Below are 17190 nucleotides of genomic sequence, written 5' to 3'. Positions count from 1 at the left end.
ATGCATCATTTGTACCCGAGCTGAGGCTGCTCCTGCCTTTGTCTCCCCTTCCCAGTTTGTCTCTTGTGTCTTTGCGAACCGTGCAGCCAGTGTGTTAAAGCGTGCATCTCCCCGCTTCTGTCTTGCAGGTAGAGGACGCCATGCTTATGTTTGACAAGACGACCAACAGGCATAGAGGTAAGAGAGAACGGGAGCTCAGACATCACGTTTTGTGACAGCTTCTGCATGGTGAGCACAGCCAAAAATCAGCGTCAGCACGTTGACCCAGTGGCTAAATCCAGTGGTGCTAAATCAGCAGAGCCATTTGTGTTTGAGACGGCTCCCTCTGTCCTGCAGGTGTTGCAGAGGAAGGGCTGTTTGGCATGTAATGCTACATGTCACGTGGATTTTCTTATTAGAGATGACTTTTCTGGTCAGTCTAATGACTTATCTTTGGGAGGACCGTTCTCAGGCTCTGCAGCGTCCCTGGAGATAGTCAAGCCCAGGGAGCTGGGTGTGGGGAGGCTGCAGGGAAGCAGAGGTTTTGTACCAAGGTGGCTAGCATTAAATTAAGCTGGGCATAAGGCCAGTTAAGCTGAGACACCAGGAAATTAAGATGCTAAACCCCTCCACTGAGGTTTCAAGCGTTCTGGAGTTCTGAAGCTGAGGACTCCAATGATGGTAGCTCAGAATAAGCAGGATCTCCAGAAGAGGAATTTCCCTCCACATATTTTACAAGAGAGACAAGGTTTCATCACTGCTTGTACAGTTCTGTGAAAATGAGCTGAGGATTATTTTCAGTGTTATGGCCGTTCCTTTCAGTGGAAATAAATGATGCTCCTCTGTCTCTCAGCGAGCAGTTCATGTTATCGCTGCAGCAGAGACGCCGAGCTCTAGGCAGAGAGCGGCCTGGCAGCCGCTCCGTTCAGCTGGGAGGGAGCAAACGTACCTGGGCTCTCACAGTGGTACCCGAAACTGCACTGGGGACAGGCTCCGAGACCCTTTTCCCTTCTCTCCAAATGAGATTGATTTTATGCCACCGGTCTCCCTGCTTTAACACGGTGTGTGCTTGGAGGCAGTGCAGGCAGCCAGCGCAGCTTGTGGCTTCTGCCCCCGTGCGACAGCGTGGACGTGTAGCCCCGAGGTTTGTCGTTTGCCCTCCGCACTACAGCCTTTTTGGGGGGGCTCTCTTGATTGATACGGTTATTGTCTCAGCCACAAATGTGTCAGCTACTTGGGGCGGCGTATGTAGCCTGTTTGTTTAGGGAGGCTGCGCCCGGCCAGGCAGGGATGGGAGCCCTGGGAACAGGAGAGGGGAGCAGCCCAGAGTGCCCGGCCACTGCCACCTCATCTTCATCTCTGTAACAGGGTCAGAAGACCGAACCTCCCAGCTCTGAATTATTCACTGCTCTGATATTTGCCTTAACAAGCAACTTAGCGCATGTGGATGGCTGGGTGAGTCAGGCAAACCCCCAGGATAGCGTTCCCTCCCAGGCACTGATCCCTCTCTGAAGTCAGGGATTGTAGTACCCTGGAAAATTCAGCAGCAGTGAGCAAAAGACTTGCTTGGAACGATAGGCTCTTCAGAGCCGGAGTAGGCATGTGAACAGCCAGTGCCCATCAGTTTTGTAACAGGAACCAAGCATTCAAAACTCTTATATAGTTTGGAAAGTTCAACCCCTGACAACTTCCTTTTATATCCAGGGAGTTTTCCACCCTTCTCTTTGCAACCACCCTTAAACGGGCCATAAATACCCTTCTCCATTCAGGATCTTGGCACGTTGTTTGTTGCATTTCAGAGCTGTGTTACGTGTTGCTTTTGTGCTGGGCACAAGGGCCCCACGTCCCCACTCTGAAGTGGTCTGCTGGCAGCTGAGCTCAAGGAGTACTGGGGGGCTCTGGTCCCAGCAAGGCACATACTCAGCAGATTTGGCCCTTGTGAATGCGTTTCAGCAAGTCTCCTGCCTGCTTCTGTTTGTATTCCTTGTTTTCTTCTCTTAAACTCTTTCTTAACCTGGCAAGTTCACACAGTGTGCATCGGATAGGCTGGCAACGCATCCTAGCGATCATCTCCATGCCCTATCCTTTTGAGGCTTTTGCAGCCCAATTTGCAAGTCCCTGACCCGCGGTTTTGTGTCTCCGCCTCGCAGAGCAGGTCTCTGCCGTCCCTCTCCAAGGGCGCAGGAGGCTGGAGGCATGGGGGACTCCACACGGACAGCTTGTCCTGGGGGACATCAGAATGTCCTGCAGCCCATCGGCATGGGTGACCCCAGCAGCTGCCGCGTCCCCAGATAAGGGCTCTGCTCCAGAGACAGGGGGAAAAGGTCTCCGTTTGCTGAAATGTCCCAAATCCTGGAGTTTTGATCCCACTGAAGCTCTTGGCTGTGCCTGCAGTGAGCTCTGTTCCTGCCCACCAAACTCCCTGGTGGTCTCTTCAACAGCTTGTGCCTGCCTTGAACTGGGCTCCACTGCCAGGGTAGGGAGGAGACTCTGCAGGGACAAAAAAAATAGAGCGATGGTGTGTTAGTCCTTCCCTTGCTTCCTGCAAGCAAGACGCTCATCTCTTCCCCATGTACCTCAAGGTGATCCCTGCTTTATCCCCGCCGGTGGCACTGTGCTGCTGTAAGCACTTTCCAAGGTGTGAGGGCACTGGGAAGCGTTGGTGTTCGTGCTCTGCTACTGCTGAGCTCTGCTCTAACAGCTCCGGTTCAGGTTTTCTGTGCTCTTAGGGGAAGCTGGAATAGTGTGCTGGAGAGCCCTGCTCTCAGTTGTGAACCTGAGCGATAAGCCCCAGAGGATGGATTCCTCTTTAAAAAGTATCTTTCCTCTGTCTTATCTGGAGAAAAGGTCTGTAACTGCTGAGGTTGAGGGCTGCAGATTGAAGGGGCACCTTAGCGGCCATGAAACCTGTTGGTTTTTTCCACAAAGCACTTTTTCTCCACGACGTGTGTTGGAAGACGAGAGGCAACAGGTCTTAGTTTTTTACCCCAGGAATTCTGTGAATTTATTTCACTGGTTAATATTTTTTTTACAGCCTGTTTTTTTCTACATGCAAGCTGTAAAATTTCTCTTTGCGTTAGCATCCTTGTGAAAGCTCCTAGATGAGATGTAAGGGGGGAGGAACTAAGAGTCCAAAAGGACCAAAAGCAGACTGGCAATGCCATTGGGTGAGGGTGATGTTACCCACACCTCCTGTACGCTCCACTGGCATCAGGCTCCGGACCCAGGTCTGTCCTCGGTTACTTGTGCCACCCAGGGGACAGGGTGGGCTGGAGCTCCCCCTCCCCGCTTCTGGCAAATACAGGAGTTCTCTGGCACTCAGGAGGGTCAGCTCTGTTTGCGAGGCTGTTTCCCAGGGAACAGGTTTACCCTTTTGCTGGGTGAAGGACAATGCTGCTTATTTGCCAGGATTAGCCAAAATTGCTGCGAGCGGGTGAGGTGCGGCCGGTGCCGAGGGGCTCTGCTGCTGCGGCTGGAGCAGCTGCCAGGGAGGCATGAAAGTCTGAGCTCTGGGTCTTTACCTCTGCCAGGTACAGGTGGAAAGAAGAAACAAGTGTAAGAGGCAGAGTAAAGAGTCATCTTCATCTTCACCCTTGAATTTAACCAGTCTTTTCTGACATTTTTTCCTTCTCTGTACAGGTAGCTACCGCTAATCAGACTAATAAACTGGCTAGTGGGCTGTTGTGATGAAGAGAGTTCTGCTGCATCGATTGTTCATAAAATCACCCCAGATTTTACAAATTGTGACATTCTGATTGTGTTGGAAACATGTTTAAAATGCAGTAGCATGCAGCAACAGTGTTAATGGCAATTCTTAAAACCACTTGCGGGTTGCAATCTGTATCTTCAAATTAGCCAAGGGAAAGAGAAATGGCAGATAAAATATCCGTTGTGGTTTACTGTAGTTAGTCTATGCCTAAAATAATCAACGTAGACGAGGGAAAGGAAAAGTATTAAAATTCACTCCCTACTGCTAGAAGGCAAGATAAATTTCCTTGCAAGCAAATTGAGAATATTTGTTAACATAATTCTGGCACGTGTGTGTTAGTCGTGTGTGCGTATGCTGGTAGTGTGTACCTCCCCTGCACGCGCAGCGCTGAACCAACATCAGTTAGTTAGTTAGTGGAAATGCACAGATTTAACCAGACACAGCAAGAGGGATTTTCAAAGCCACTCATCATTGAACAGTTTTATTATTACCTTGGGAAGGCTTGAAAACCCCACCCAAAATAAAACTTAATGCCTTGCCAATGGAGCACATAACTTTTATAACATTAAAAATGTCATCAGGCTAACCATGTTGTTGCCTCTGCTGGTGTCTTTTTCTTTTTTAATGTCCAACTATTCCTGGATGTTCTCTAAGGAAAATAAGACTCAGAGCTATTGCATTTCAGGCCTATCTGTCTAGCCATATGAAAGGCAGGCTTCAAAATCTCTGAGTATTTAGTTGAAGGAGCGGTTAATTTTTGGAGTATTGTAGGTAAAACAATCCCTAGCTTTACTGGGATGCAGTGTCTTCTTGCGAGGTTTCTCCTTCTGGCTTGGCCACTTACTTGTGATAGTGGGCGTGCAACGAACTAGCACTTACAAGGCAAATACCTCTGGGTCAGCTTAGTTAAGATGCTGTTTCTTTTTGGAAAGGAAGTGTTGGTAATCCTCTGTTTCTGTAGCCTGCACTGTACTTTTGCACTTCTGTACAGGGAGCAAAACCACACACAAAAGTTCTCCACGCACTCTGGAAGATCGTTTTCATCACTTCGTCACTGCCTAAAATTTCATAGAGCTGAAAATTACTGGGTCAATCTTGAAAGGATTTAGTAATTGGAAAGAAAAAAAAAAAAAGAGGGTGGTGTTATTTTGTTACCCTTGCAAAGTGCAGATAAAATCTGGAGTTCAGCATTAGTTATTGATCTTTGGAGTTGGAGGGAGCCTGGCAAGATGATGATGTCCTTCTAACTTCATTATGGAAGGGAGCTCCAGAAAGCATACCAATTTACTGCCGAGCAAGTGGAGCAGCCGGAGCTGGAGGGGCAGCTGCCTTGCCCTTGGGGAGTGGGCTCAGCCCTTCCTGGGCAGTGTACATTTTGTGGCAGGGAAAAATGCAGTGAAGTGGAACATCTCCTGATAAATTGGTTTGGCAACTCCCCTTTCTCCCCTTTCTTTCTGCAACAGTTAAGCGTGAGGGTAGAGATGAGTCAAGAGAAGGCGGCATATTGGTTAGTTGTTGTAACGGGATGCTCTTGATCACAGCCTTAAATGCTCTCCACCAGTGTGTACTTGTTTCATGCTTGCCTGTAGCCATCGACCGCCCCAGAAGCTGTCCACGGCGTGCATCATGACAGTCCCACGTCTTGAACTTGCAAAAAGACAAAGATTTTGAGTGGTTGAATCCCCCAAGCTGTAATTGCCGATATTGAATGCAATGCTATATGTTTTTCAAAGCCATTCAGCACTCAGAGTTATTTTCATATCAGTTAACTCTCTCGCATGGTTAGGAATGGCAGAGGGAGGTGACAGCATGGGATTTGGACTTCTTTAATCTTAAAACTAAACAAAATTAAAGAAAGGCAGGCTGGCTATGCAATACAAACAGTATTCTATGTGTTAGGGGTTAAAAAAAAATCTCCAAAAGACAGGCATTGGTTGTGGCAGAGCTTTAAAATGACTTGATTTTTGCAGGGCTGAGCCGTCGGCCCAGCAGCTCCCCGGGGTGCTTTCTGACCAGGCTCTGCCGAGCCCCCACAGCGCCCGGGGGCTGCCCACCCTCGAGCAGGGCACGCGGAGACTGCCAGCACCCTCGCCTGGCATCGCAGCAGCCTTCTCGTGGAGACACAGGAGCTCTGCAGCCGTGGGGAGAGCGGTGCGCACGAGGTTTGGGTTTAATCTAAAACCGCAGAATTCAGACCGAAAAAGATCCGTGCACCTCGTGCCACCGAGACGGCACGCGGGAGTGCGGGGTCCGCTACGTCCTTCCCGCGGTCTCCGCGCTCAAGGAGGAACGTGAGGGTCGTGCTTCCCGTTTGCGCTATCCCTGCCTAGCAGATTTCAGTGCATAAAAGTAATTGTCCAGGTGGAAGCAGTTGGCGTAATGGTTGTATTTATTGGAAGAGACAGGAGTGATGTTGTTAGTGAGATACCGTCTGTGCCTCGGTGAAGGATGATGCTTTCCTTAGGAGAAAAATAGCCTTTTGTGTTCTGTCCGGCTGCCAAAACCTCAGTTTTGTAGTTGACCTCTGAAGTTATAATTGACATTTTTATAGATGAGATATAAATATAATTAAGAGTCGCTGCAATTATTTGTTTATCGCCATCTCCCTCAAGTAAGGCAAGATCATGTGCATTTAAAAATACATCCCCTGGCAGTTTTGAGTAGAGTATTTAAAATATATAGAAATAATTGCCTAATTTGGTCATTTTCAGCATAGCTTTTCTTGGCAGCAGTCTGGCGATAGTATCGAGCGTTTTGAGGACAGCTCGGAGGGAACCTTTCGTCTGCTCACATAGTTTTGCTTTTAGAAGGATGGGGCTAAAGCTGCTGTTTGCCCAGGTTGGACCTGTAGGATTTTGGAAAAGCATCCACAAACACAGTGGTGGTATTTTTTTAGAGCATAAAGTGCTTTAAGGGCTTTGGATGAAAAGTGTGACATAAGGTATAAATGGAAGCAGTATCATTGTTATTGCTTTCCTAGATGAGACACACTTTTATTCCCTTGTCAGTTGTATCACTTCGTAAATGGCACTCCAGAGAGTGCAGTTGTTTTGAGGGAAGCGCTTGCTCGGCTCAGCCTCACCGCTCCTTACCTGGTGAAATTCATCCCGGGGACCTGGGGTTTGCAACATGGAGAGAGACTTTAACCCTTGGTGCATAGAGATGCAGAGAGTTTATCTTCTGCCAAAAGCACAGAGGATTGGAGGGAGGAGTAGCTGCAGACAGGGGGTTTTAGCAAATATTTGCTTCGAAACTTCACGAGGGCTGTGAAGATTCATTAGTTAATATTATTTACCATTTACAGACCTGTCAATGAAAGTGGTGATGGCTGAGCGGTAATACCGTCAGTCATACCTATCTATTTAGATTGCAGCTATGACATGTGCCATATTAATATTTTATATGTGTATGGTTTTAATATTACATCCTCACTTATAAATATTCATGTCATAAGCCACATTAACGGCTGTGATGCTGAAGAGCAATATTCACATCTCTCTGCTTCACGTCGTGAGTTCACCTCCGTCCCGGGTGAAGCCAAGGTAGGAGTTGGGATGGCTGCGGCTGGTGAGACGGACCATGGGGAAGGGGCTCGTGGTTTCAGCCCCGCTCTCGGGGCCGGGTGGCCACGGCCCACCAACTTCCCATTTGGCATCAATTTAGCCCCCTTAGCCTCTGCATCGGGCGCTGGGGACCGTCAGCGTTACCCCCCCAGGGCCAGAGTGACAGCCACTGCTGGGGTGGTGGCCTTCGCGTGGTGGCACGGCAGTGGCCCCAAGCTCGACAGGCTTGGTGCTGCTCCCTACTTTGGTGTTAATAAACACAAAACAAAAAGGAAAAGCTGCCAATTCTTGGATCCATCTCCCTTGTCTTTTAATTTCCTGGCCAGCGCGTATTGCTGCTGCATCAGGGCACCTTACGTGAAGTGTAAAAATAAATGCATTCAAGCCAGTATGAGCCCTGCATCCCAGTAGACTCTGTTTCAGAATAGCAAATAAGGCTCCTGGCCACGCTTTTCAAGGCGATTATTGAACGTCTCGGGTGGTTACAGTCATTCTGCCCCCAGCCTCATGCTGGATAACGCCACCTGAGGCTTGGAATAATTGCCCAGCTATGTACTGTCTGTCATACCTTATTGCTTAATTTTATACCAGTAATGAAAATTACATCCAGAGGAGGAGAAAGAGCGAACAGCTGCACTGGCCGGGACGCACCGAAGGAATAGATGTGTGCAAATGCTTTCTCTAAAGAAGGGGAGAGGCTCGGCTTGCCAGTAGCACTCGGGAGATGGCTTGACATTTTTATTTTCTTGTTTAACAAACAAATGCAATAATAATAAGAAAAAAAATCCCGCCAACCTCCGGTAAAGGTTGCAAACGCAGCCCAGCAATTAGTTTGGAAGTCTCCAGTTACATAATCAGACTTTAAGGTAAATATCAACTTAAAAGTATATTGTAAAGGACAGCAGGTTCGTAAAACTCATTTGTATCTTGTGTTCATAGCTAACGTCTAAACAAATTATTTAGTTCCCTCTCCCCAGAGGGAGAGCCCTACACAGCCAGACCTTTTTGACCTTCTTAATTTATCCAGCCTCCTTTCGATTAGCCCTAATCCAGGTAGTAACGAGAGGAGACGTTGGCTGAAAGGCTCAGTCCTGGCGGCTCTGCCTCTGCACCCTCTCTGACACGGGAGGCGAGGTGAAGGCAGGCGTCCCTGATGGCCGGCGCTGGGTCACTGACAGCTCTGCAAAGTGGGTGTCAGGCACTAATAAATGCAGGAGACAACGTTCTGATCTCGTTCCCCTGATGGAAAGGGCTGCAGGAAGGGAGGATCAGAGCCAGAGCATAAAACCTGCAGGAAGGAAGAGGCGTGCAGGAGGAAATTTAGCATTTTCTCTGGCACCTGTATACAGAAGATATTAAATAGCTTTTCGAATACCAGTTAAGCTTTCTGATATTACTGGGATGCAATAAATGATGGTTTTGCAGATTGTCAGAGGCTGATAGCCAGACGCCTCGGATGGGAAAGTAGAGAGGCAGAAAGATGGGAGATGGCAGCGCTGGTCCCGCAGACGGTGTCTGTGTGGCGTCCAGGGCTAGACATAGGTAGGACCACAAGCAGAAAAGTGGGCATTTCCTTCCCGTAGAACTGCGGTTAACAGTCACTGTCTTAAAAAGAAAAATCTTCCCATTCACTTAGTACTGAACAGTATCAATAACTTAATGCAATTAGACTACAGTCGTATTGGAGAGTGCAAAGTAAATCAGTGGAGTCTTTCCCATCTCTGACAGGTTCTTCAGGAAACGTAAAGCAAGAGTTGTGCAAATATTTAAGAACTTATTTAAAATTAGGGTAATGGTTCAGTTGTACTTGCAGAAAGTCAGTATGTGTGAGCTCTGCCAGGATGAGTGCTTGTGTTAGGCAACGTAATCTTCCCAGCTGAAACTGTGTTGGGAAGACAGTGAGGTCATTTCGACACAACTTCAGTTTGCCATCTTTATTGTCACTGCTGAGCAGCCAGTTTGAGTGACAGATAAATTAGCAAAAATCCTGATGATCTATGAATGGAAAGAAACCCTAAATGTCGTGAATAAGTTCTTGCTTATGAATCTACTCAGCTGATGAAACCAAAACCCTTTTGCTTCCCAGAAAGCAGGAGCGAAGTGATTAGCAGGTAGTGCTTCAAGTCTTGTGGGACTATTTGAAAATGTTAATTGAGGAAAGGCCAGAAACAGGAGGAGAACAAAATGCAACATTTACATAGACGGGCAGTCTTAATACAATGAGCAGAATTAAAATCAGCGTGGTGACCTTGAGAAAATAGGCAGCTACTCGCAGCATGCCCGTGCCCAAAAATGTGATATGAAAATATTGAGACACACCATGCAGCTTTCACTCCCCGGTGTGTTGTTTTCTTCTCCCAGTGGATCGCTGAAAGCCAACTGGGCGAGTCCTCTCAAATAGGCATTGGGGGGGGGGGGGGTTTGTTGGTTTTGGGTTTTTTTTATATCTGTGCTTTATATCTGCTGGTTTTGATAATAAAGCTTTTGCTGAAGGAGGGCAGGACGTTCCCAGCAGCCTGAAGGGGCTGAGAGACAATGAGCCAAAGCCGTTCGATGTCCCAGAAAAGGGACTGGTTTCCCTCCCTGTGCCCAGTGCAGTCCCTGGATAAATCCCCTGGAGCTGCCACCTCGCTCACGCCTGGGACCGAGATGCTGCTGGAGCCTTTAATTTTACAAGGTCGTTGTCATATGTAAAGCCTCCTGGTGATCTGTTTAAACAAAGAGATAACACGTCCCCTATCCCAAAAATCTCGAGATTCAGCAGAAATGTGGGTTACACAAATGATGCTGGTAGCGCAAGGGAAGGGTTTCACCCTGAACCTCCTGTTCAAGCGGGCTCTGCCGCGGCATCTCACCCTGCTGTCCTCGTCATCCCCGGCTGCGATTCTGCTTTTCTGGGCGTTTATTTTTAAGTGTTGGTAATTCAGGTGGGGGATGCAGGTCCAAGCTGTAGGGTGCATCTGCGCAGGTCCATGAACACGTGCTCCTGCCTTGCTGACCGGGGTCAGTGTGCTCGAATGTGTGGCCGACCCAGGCCCTGCTCTGTGCCTGGGGAGCAGAAATTGCTCCCGGGCTTGTTTTTGCAAGGCGGAAGCTTCGAGTCACTCTGCTGCTGAAGGAGGGCTTGGCAATGGGGTGTGTAAATGGAAACGTTTCTACCCTGCAATTAACGGTTTACAGCTCTTGCGTGGATACATTCCACCTAATCAATCCTCTTGTATTAGCAAATTAGAAGCTGTTAAAATTACTAGCTTAGATATGTAAAATGTGTGCTGCAGTAATGCTGTGTCTGGTCTCAGGGCAGGTCCCGCAGAGCCTTCCTCGCCTCCTGCTCCAGCTTTCGCCAGCCGCCGGTTTACTCCTCTCCCCTCCTGCACACCCTCGCCTGCCGACTGGTTTGACTGGGACAGGTAAAGGCAGGTGGCTGCCTCTGCCTCTTTGCTGTCTCACTCCCTGGAGCTTTTGCAGCTCGATCCCCTGCACATCCACGATCCTCCTCTGCCTGATTTCGGCATTGCGGCTCCAGCGCGGGGATCTCGGTCCTGTGGGAGCCATCTCACGTTCGCAGGGCTGGTCGGGCGTGTGGGAAGAGGCAGCCGTCAGTGTGGGCAGTGATTTTGCATGGGAAGCTGTCCAGGATTTCACAGATGAAAATATTCTTGCAGAATGGGCCAAGAAAGCCCATTGCTTTTCTCTGGTTTCCCCTGATACAGCTCTGGTTTTCTGCTGTGCCGGAGCAAAGCTCTGCGGGTGTTTGGTGCTCCCAGAGAGCCTGCTGACTTCTGCGAGTGGGAGAAGGTACAGGTCATGGCAGTTCTCCACAGCCCCAGCGTATCTGCCGGCTCTGCAGCCGGCGGGGAAGCCGTGTCCCTGCCCTGTGTCACCGTGGTGGCTTTCAGGGAGGGTTTGAGTCCTGCAGCTCCTTGCACAGAGCCCTGCGGCAGTCGGCAGCTCTTAGCTGAAGGCTCGGCTGCATCCGTGTATCCTGCATTTCAGGGGCTTTTCCACCAAAGAGCCAGAGAAAATTGGAAGCCGTGAACCACAGTTAGAGCCAAGTTCCTGCCCTGGGAATTGAACAAATAGGAGCTGCAAGGGCAAACAGTTTGCTGCTGTAAATTGTCGTGTATCTGTTGGCTTTGATGAGCCTGTGGCAAATAGCTGCAAGCGAAGGGCAGAGAGCCCTGACTCGCACCCATGGTACGAGCTGACAGCGTTGTGCTCAGCTCCCGTTTTGTTAGTAAGGACAGCGCCGATCGCTGGGCTGTACCTGAGCTTGGCTTTGTCCTTTGCTTTGCTGGCTCCTTCCCACTTCTTGGCCAAAAGGGCAAGGATTGATTTCTGTAACTCTGCCTTCACCTTCCCACCGGCAGCGAGGGAAGAGCAAAAGGTCTCTAAAAAGAGTGATTCTTCCACCGTTTCGTCTTCCCCTTCTTTTCTCCCTTCAGCTGAGACCCTTTCAGCTCACTTCCTCCAATATCTCACGATCCAGAGTTTGTGGCGGCGGGCACAGCCTCCCGGGGCACACGGGGCATATGGAGCGATGCCGGGTGGGTTGTGTTGGACGGCACTCGCACAGGGTCCGTGCCGTTTCGCATCGGTGCCCTCTTACCTGTGCTCGATAGCGGTTTTCCCAAAACATTAAGTTTTGACTGAAGATTTCTTTAATTAGGTTGATTAATATGTACTGGCAAGGAGTGATTTTGCTTATTCTGGGTGTTTTTTGTATATCTAAGCTGAAGTAAGAACATCTGGCACTTTTTTCGCTGGATCCAATACAATAAGTAAGTTGAAAAACAGCTTCTTTCAGAAAACTGCAGGTTGGCACATTTGGGTTGTGGGTTTTTTTTCTTTTTAATTTGAGTGTTTTCTGGACCAGAAAGAGTACCTTCAACTAGTGTAATAATTCACAGATTGTTCTCCATTTTAAAACACCTATCAATGCTAACAAATTCCTTAATTCTCTGCTTTGGAAGAAGACCAGGAGCGAACAGATACAATACTACTAACCCTACGCAGCCCTCCCTTGAGTGATTTCGGAGCTCTTTGCAGGCACGTGGTGAATTAAGCCTTGCGTTGTCCCAGCAAAGCTGGTAAGATGCAGGGATGGGGGGCGCGGGGCGGTGAGCTGACTCGCTGGGTCTTTGACCAGGGCACCGTCCCTCCGTATCTGCTCTTAGAGGGCCTGTCGCTGGCCCCGGTGTAAGTCATTTGAGAGTTGTGTGGCTGGCTTCAGTTGGAGCTTCAGTTGGCTCTGGCGATGGAAACCACCCTCCTCATCCATTGCTGGAGTCACACGTGAACACACGTGTTCCAACAGCGCGCTCAAAATTAGGGCAGGATCCGAAGGGAGTAAGCCTGGCAAGAGAATACGCTTTAAGCATCGTTGTAGCAACAAATATTCCCCCGTCAGCTCACAGGAAGTTTGGATGAGCTAAAAATCACTCAAAGGTACTGGAGGCGGGTTTGGCTTTCGCGGATTTCGCTGTTTCTGCAAGCCCGTTTCCCTCCGTTTAGATCTCGGCTCTCGACGCCAGCCTGTCCCTGGAGCGGAGGGTTTGCTTCCCTGCTGCTGGCAAGCTCTGTCCTGCGTCCTGCGGGCACAAAGAAGTAAAAACATTTGTCTCCCTCCAGTCTCTGGAATTTCCCCGCAACTGCAGGAAAACAAAAAACCAAATCAGATGACAAAAGTGTAGGATTTGTTTTCTTGCAAGAGAGCAGCCCGTTCCCCCCCTCCCGGTGGTGCCACGTAGGTTCTCTCCTGGCCGTTCGGCTTGATTTCACCGTGTCCCTCGCGGGGCAGGGGCACAGAGTGCTGGTCCTGTACCCGGCCCTGGCGTTCAGGAGGGTTCGGAAGCGGCACGAGGGTGGTGGGAGGTGGAGGTGGGCTGATAACCTGCCTGGCTGCTCGGGGAAGGAGCAGCTGCGAGGGAAGATGGGAGCAGCTGTGGGTATGAAATTAGTCATTCTATGAAGAAATGGATTTGATAAATAATAAAACAGTGGTATTAACAACAGATGCTTTCCAGGTCAGATGACTTTGATAAAAGCATCCAACAGCCGTGGGTAATGGTATGAAAAATATGTATCTATATTTATAGATCTATCTATATGAAAAGGCATATAAATAAGCACATGTTTGTATATAGATATGTGTGTGTATATGCTCGCGTCTAAATGTACCTGGCGTTTTATTTCTGTTTTAAAATGACAGCGGTGGCAGCGCTGCTCCCGTTCTTCTCAGGCTTTGAGACTTGCCGAGAAAACCTGAAGTCTGATCAATGTCTCCCGAATTTGGCGCGCTCCCTCCCCTCCTCTCCTCAGCACTGGCTCCATTTGTTTTTATATTCATCCCTTTTCATTTTGATAACTGTTGTGATTTGTAAAATACTATGCCTTATACAATGTTTCCTTTATGATGATTTAGTACGCTCTTCTTATCTTTCACCTTAAATCTTTGATAAGAGCATTTTAAAAATGAAATTGCTACCTGACACCGTTACACACTCCTGGCTGACTGCCAGCGGAGACGGGCGCTGCCGAGGAGGAGAGAAGTGAGGAGAGAGGCTTGGAAAACCCTTCCCGAAGAGCACGGGAGCTGGGCTGGGTCGCAGGTGGGACGGAGGAGGCTGAGGAAGGGGAGGAAGCACGGTGGGACCGGACTCTGCCCTCAGCACCCATGGCAGGGACCTCCCCGACGCGGTTGCGTTCGTCGTGACGTGGTGAACGCCGTGCTTTTGCGTGGGTGGATGTTTTAGCAGGGGTCCTAGCCGTGCCAGCGGTGGCTGAACGTTTCCCTCTCTTTTCTCCCTGCTAAATTGCTTATTAGTCTAATTGACCGTCATCGCCGCCGCGCTGGAAGCAGAGGGAGCACCTGGGGGAGAGGCAGGAGGGTGACGGGGCGGTGGGGTCCGGTTGTTTTCCCCTCGAAGCCGTAAAAGCGAACTTTGGGATTGTGGTGTTTTTATAGGGCGACCCAATGTTGCTTGCGAGTTTCCGGCACGTCCAAGTAATTGAAATGTTTTTGGATAACTGTTGGTTGTGCCTGCTGAATGTGATTTATCAGGGGAAGGCATCAGCAGTGGGAATATCAGTAAATAGAACTGTCTGACATGGCAGGTCATTTTTATTTTAATATAGTAGATTTAATGAACTCTTGTCTTTATAATTCATGGTACTTGCCAAATGCATCCATTTCCCCTCCGTAATGACGTTAGTTACAGATCTGTCCTTCGTTAGAGGCTTTATTATGGCTGGCAAACTTAACTCTCTCCGAGTTGCAGTGATACATTCCCAAAGTCCAAAGGGTTATCTCATAAACTGTTGCCTTTTACATTCAATACTATTAGTAATAAACATAGCCAGAAACTTCCCCGAGTAGTTCATGCATTATTAATTATTATTATTATTATTATTGAATCTCTTGAAAGGTGATTTGCAAAGACCTGTGGTATGTGTTTGCCCCGCTTATTGGGGGCACATTTATCGGCTGTTACTGCCGTGACACCTCTCCGGTAGTTTGTGCGTGTTCAAGTGTGCTTAGGTCAGAGCCGATAGCAGACCCCAAATCTGCTGTCAAGTGATTTAATAGCATTTGTGTCCAGCCTAACCCAATCTATCTCACCTCGCAGAGAAGAAAAAAAAATAATCCTGCATCAAAATTACTGCTTTTGGAACTGTCTTGTCTCTTTTGAGTAGGAACTGGAGACAACTAGACAAGCTTCAATGAAAGCGAATAAAGAAACATTACTTTCTGAACACAATCTTCTGTTACCAGTCACTTTTCAACAGACATTCAATCAAAATGCTAATAGCGAAGGCAACAAGGGAGCGAGGTTATTGTAATACTAATTGATAGGCTGCAGGGATGGGTTTTGATAAGTGCTGTTGAAGATATATTTTTGAAATATGATTCTCTTTAATTACAATGATACTAATAAAAAATGAACAAATGATTTAATGATAGTTTTCTAGGTAATGGCTTGAAGATTTTTGTTCAAGTTATTTTGCAGGGTTTTTTTTAAACCAGAAATTACGAAAATCACCTTAAAAATAAAGCCATAGTGGAAGGTAGTGACTTTATCTAGACTTGCATGGCTACTTTGCATCAAAATTAATACTGTCAAATCTGAAGTCTAGAATAAGAAATCCAGTCATTTATTTATACAATAGACTTTGCTGAAAGCCTGTAGTTGAAGCCACGTCGCATGTAGGAATGCATTTAATATCTAATGCTTACAATAATTAGGATCAATTATGCCAGCAAGGATTTTAAAATACGTTCTGAGGGAGGGGAAGAATGGGCTGAGGGGTATTCACTAAGGTTTTAAAGAGCATCTGGGGTACTGGATCACGTTAATGGAGCTTATTGACATTCAGTGATGGGAAGCTCCAAACGAAGACCCGTTTTCCCGGTGCAGCAGCAGCTGATTTTCCGTGTTCTCCGATGGAAGGGAGAGCCGTGCCGATGCTCCCGCGGTGCCGGTGGGCTCCCAGCCAGCGCCGGCCCCATCGGAGCCTCCCCCGCTCTCCGTGGGGCTGGAATCCTGCCTCCTCCGAACCCTAGGAAACGGGAACACAGAGAGAAAGGGCAGCCTCTGTTTCAGCTAATTTTTGATGAATTAATTGATAACAAAACAAAGGAGGGGTGGGGTTTTTTTGGGGGGGGGGGGGTTTTGCTTTTGTTGATGTGGGTGGGGGCTCTTTCTGGGGCAGGGAAGGATGATCTCTCCTGCCTTTCAATTTGTCAAGCTCTCTCTCAAAGATCTGCCAGAGAAGAAAGGGTAATTAATAGGCTTGAAGTCATTTCCGATGTGTCAGTATTTCTGCCTTGCTTCCAAGTGATAATGTTCACTGGCTCGAGGCCTCCGGGGAGCCTTCCATCTTATTAACTTGTCTAGGAGAAACAGTGAGTGGGGACAGCTTGGGCCAGTGGGTGACATGAAATAAGGATTTGTGGTGTAGTGAGCTGTAAACACGGGGGCCGATTGAGTAAAAAGTGGAAAGGAAAAAAAAAAAAGGGAAGAAAAATGCATTAAAAAGGCCGCTGGTCACAGGTACATATGATGGGGCGGGGGGGGGGGCACTTTATTTAGGGCAGCCTGTACCCGACCCATAGAGCTGGACCTGCGGCCGTGCTCTGTCACCCACGGCCAACTCCGGCACGTGCCGAACTCAGGTCCTGGTTCTGGTCGGGGAGAGAAGCCGGTGCTGCCACAGCCGGTTCTGTGTCAGACGGATCGCGGCGTTATTTTATTTTCACCGGAGGTAAAAGCGGAGGTTTGGGGCCGTCTGGTGGTTTTGATCTGTTGTCTCTGGCGCTGGCAGTCGGCCGCCTCCGCGCCTCGTGGGCTGGCATGGCCGCAGGCGGGGGGAAGAGGCGTCTCCAACGCCGGCACCTCCCGCCTCCCGCAGCCGAGGGTTTGCAGAAGTCGCGTGTGATTTTTAGGATGCTCGACTTGAGGCGCTGAAAAGGGACCTGTTTTTCAGGAGGCCGAGGGCCGGGTCCTTCTCCTCATCCCTTCAGTCTGTTTGCCAAGTCGCTTGGCAGTTTTCCTAGCTTTTCTTAATCGCGTTTGAAAACTCAAGTGTTAAACTTAGGACGCTTATATGTGAAGACACCTTCATTCTCAGAAGAACCACAAGGATGAAGTAATCCTACATCGTGTGCAGAGCCTGAGAGGCTGGGACACGTACCGAGGCTTGCACCGTAGCGGGATGGAGATGTGCAGCAGGACAGGAGTGAAGTCCCCGCTGCTGCCCTGGGTGAGTGTGCAATGCTGTGCCTCGCGGCTGGCTTGCGGAGGGGAAAAAAGACCCTCTTTCTCCATATATCTCAAAACCTGCTCTTTCGAGCTGAAGCTCTGCATCCTGGATTTCCATCCTCCTTGGTGCGTGTCGATGTATTTTTTTTTTTTTTTTTTTTTTTTTTCCCTTTTTCCC

At 48.6% G+C, this 17190-nt stretch overlaps 1 protein-coding gene across 1 annotated transcript in view; it reads left to right on the top strand.

Annotated features, from left to right (window-relative positions):
- The window catches only part of MSI2 (musashi RNA-binding protein 2), a 254694-nt gene that overhangs the window by 155051 nt on the left and 82453 nt on the right, over positions 1-17190 (top strand). The window contains exon 5 of the mRNA XM_010573965.1: positions 129-177. Coding sequence (XP_010572267.1) covers positions 129-177 — 49 coding nt within the window. The remainder of the gene's footprint in view (positions 1-128; positions 178-17190) is intronic.

Source organism: Haliaeetus leucocephalus, unplaced genomic scaffold (assembly GCF_000737465.1).
Source record: "Haliaeetus leucocephalus isolate CR32 unplaced genomic scaffold, Haliaeetus_leucocephalus-4.0 Scaffold395, whole genome shotgun sequence".
Lineage (NCBI taxonomy): Eukaryota > Metazoa > Chordata > Aves > Accipitriformes > Accipitridae > Haliaeetus > Haliaeetus leucocephalus.
This window is presented reverse-complemented; position numbering and strand designations above follow the sequence as displayed.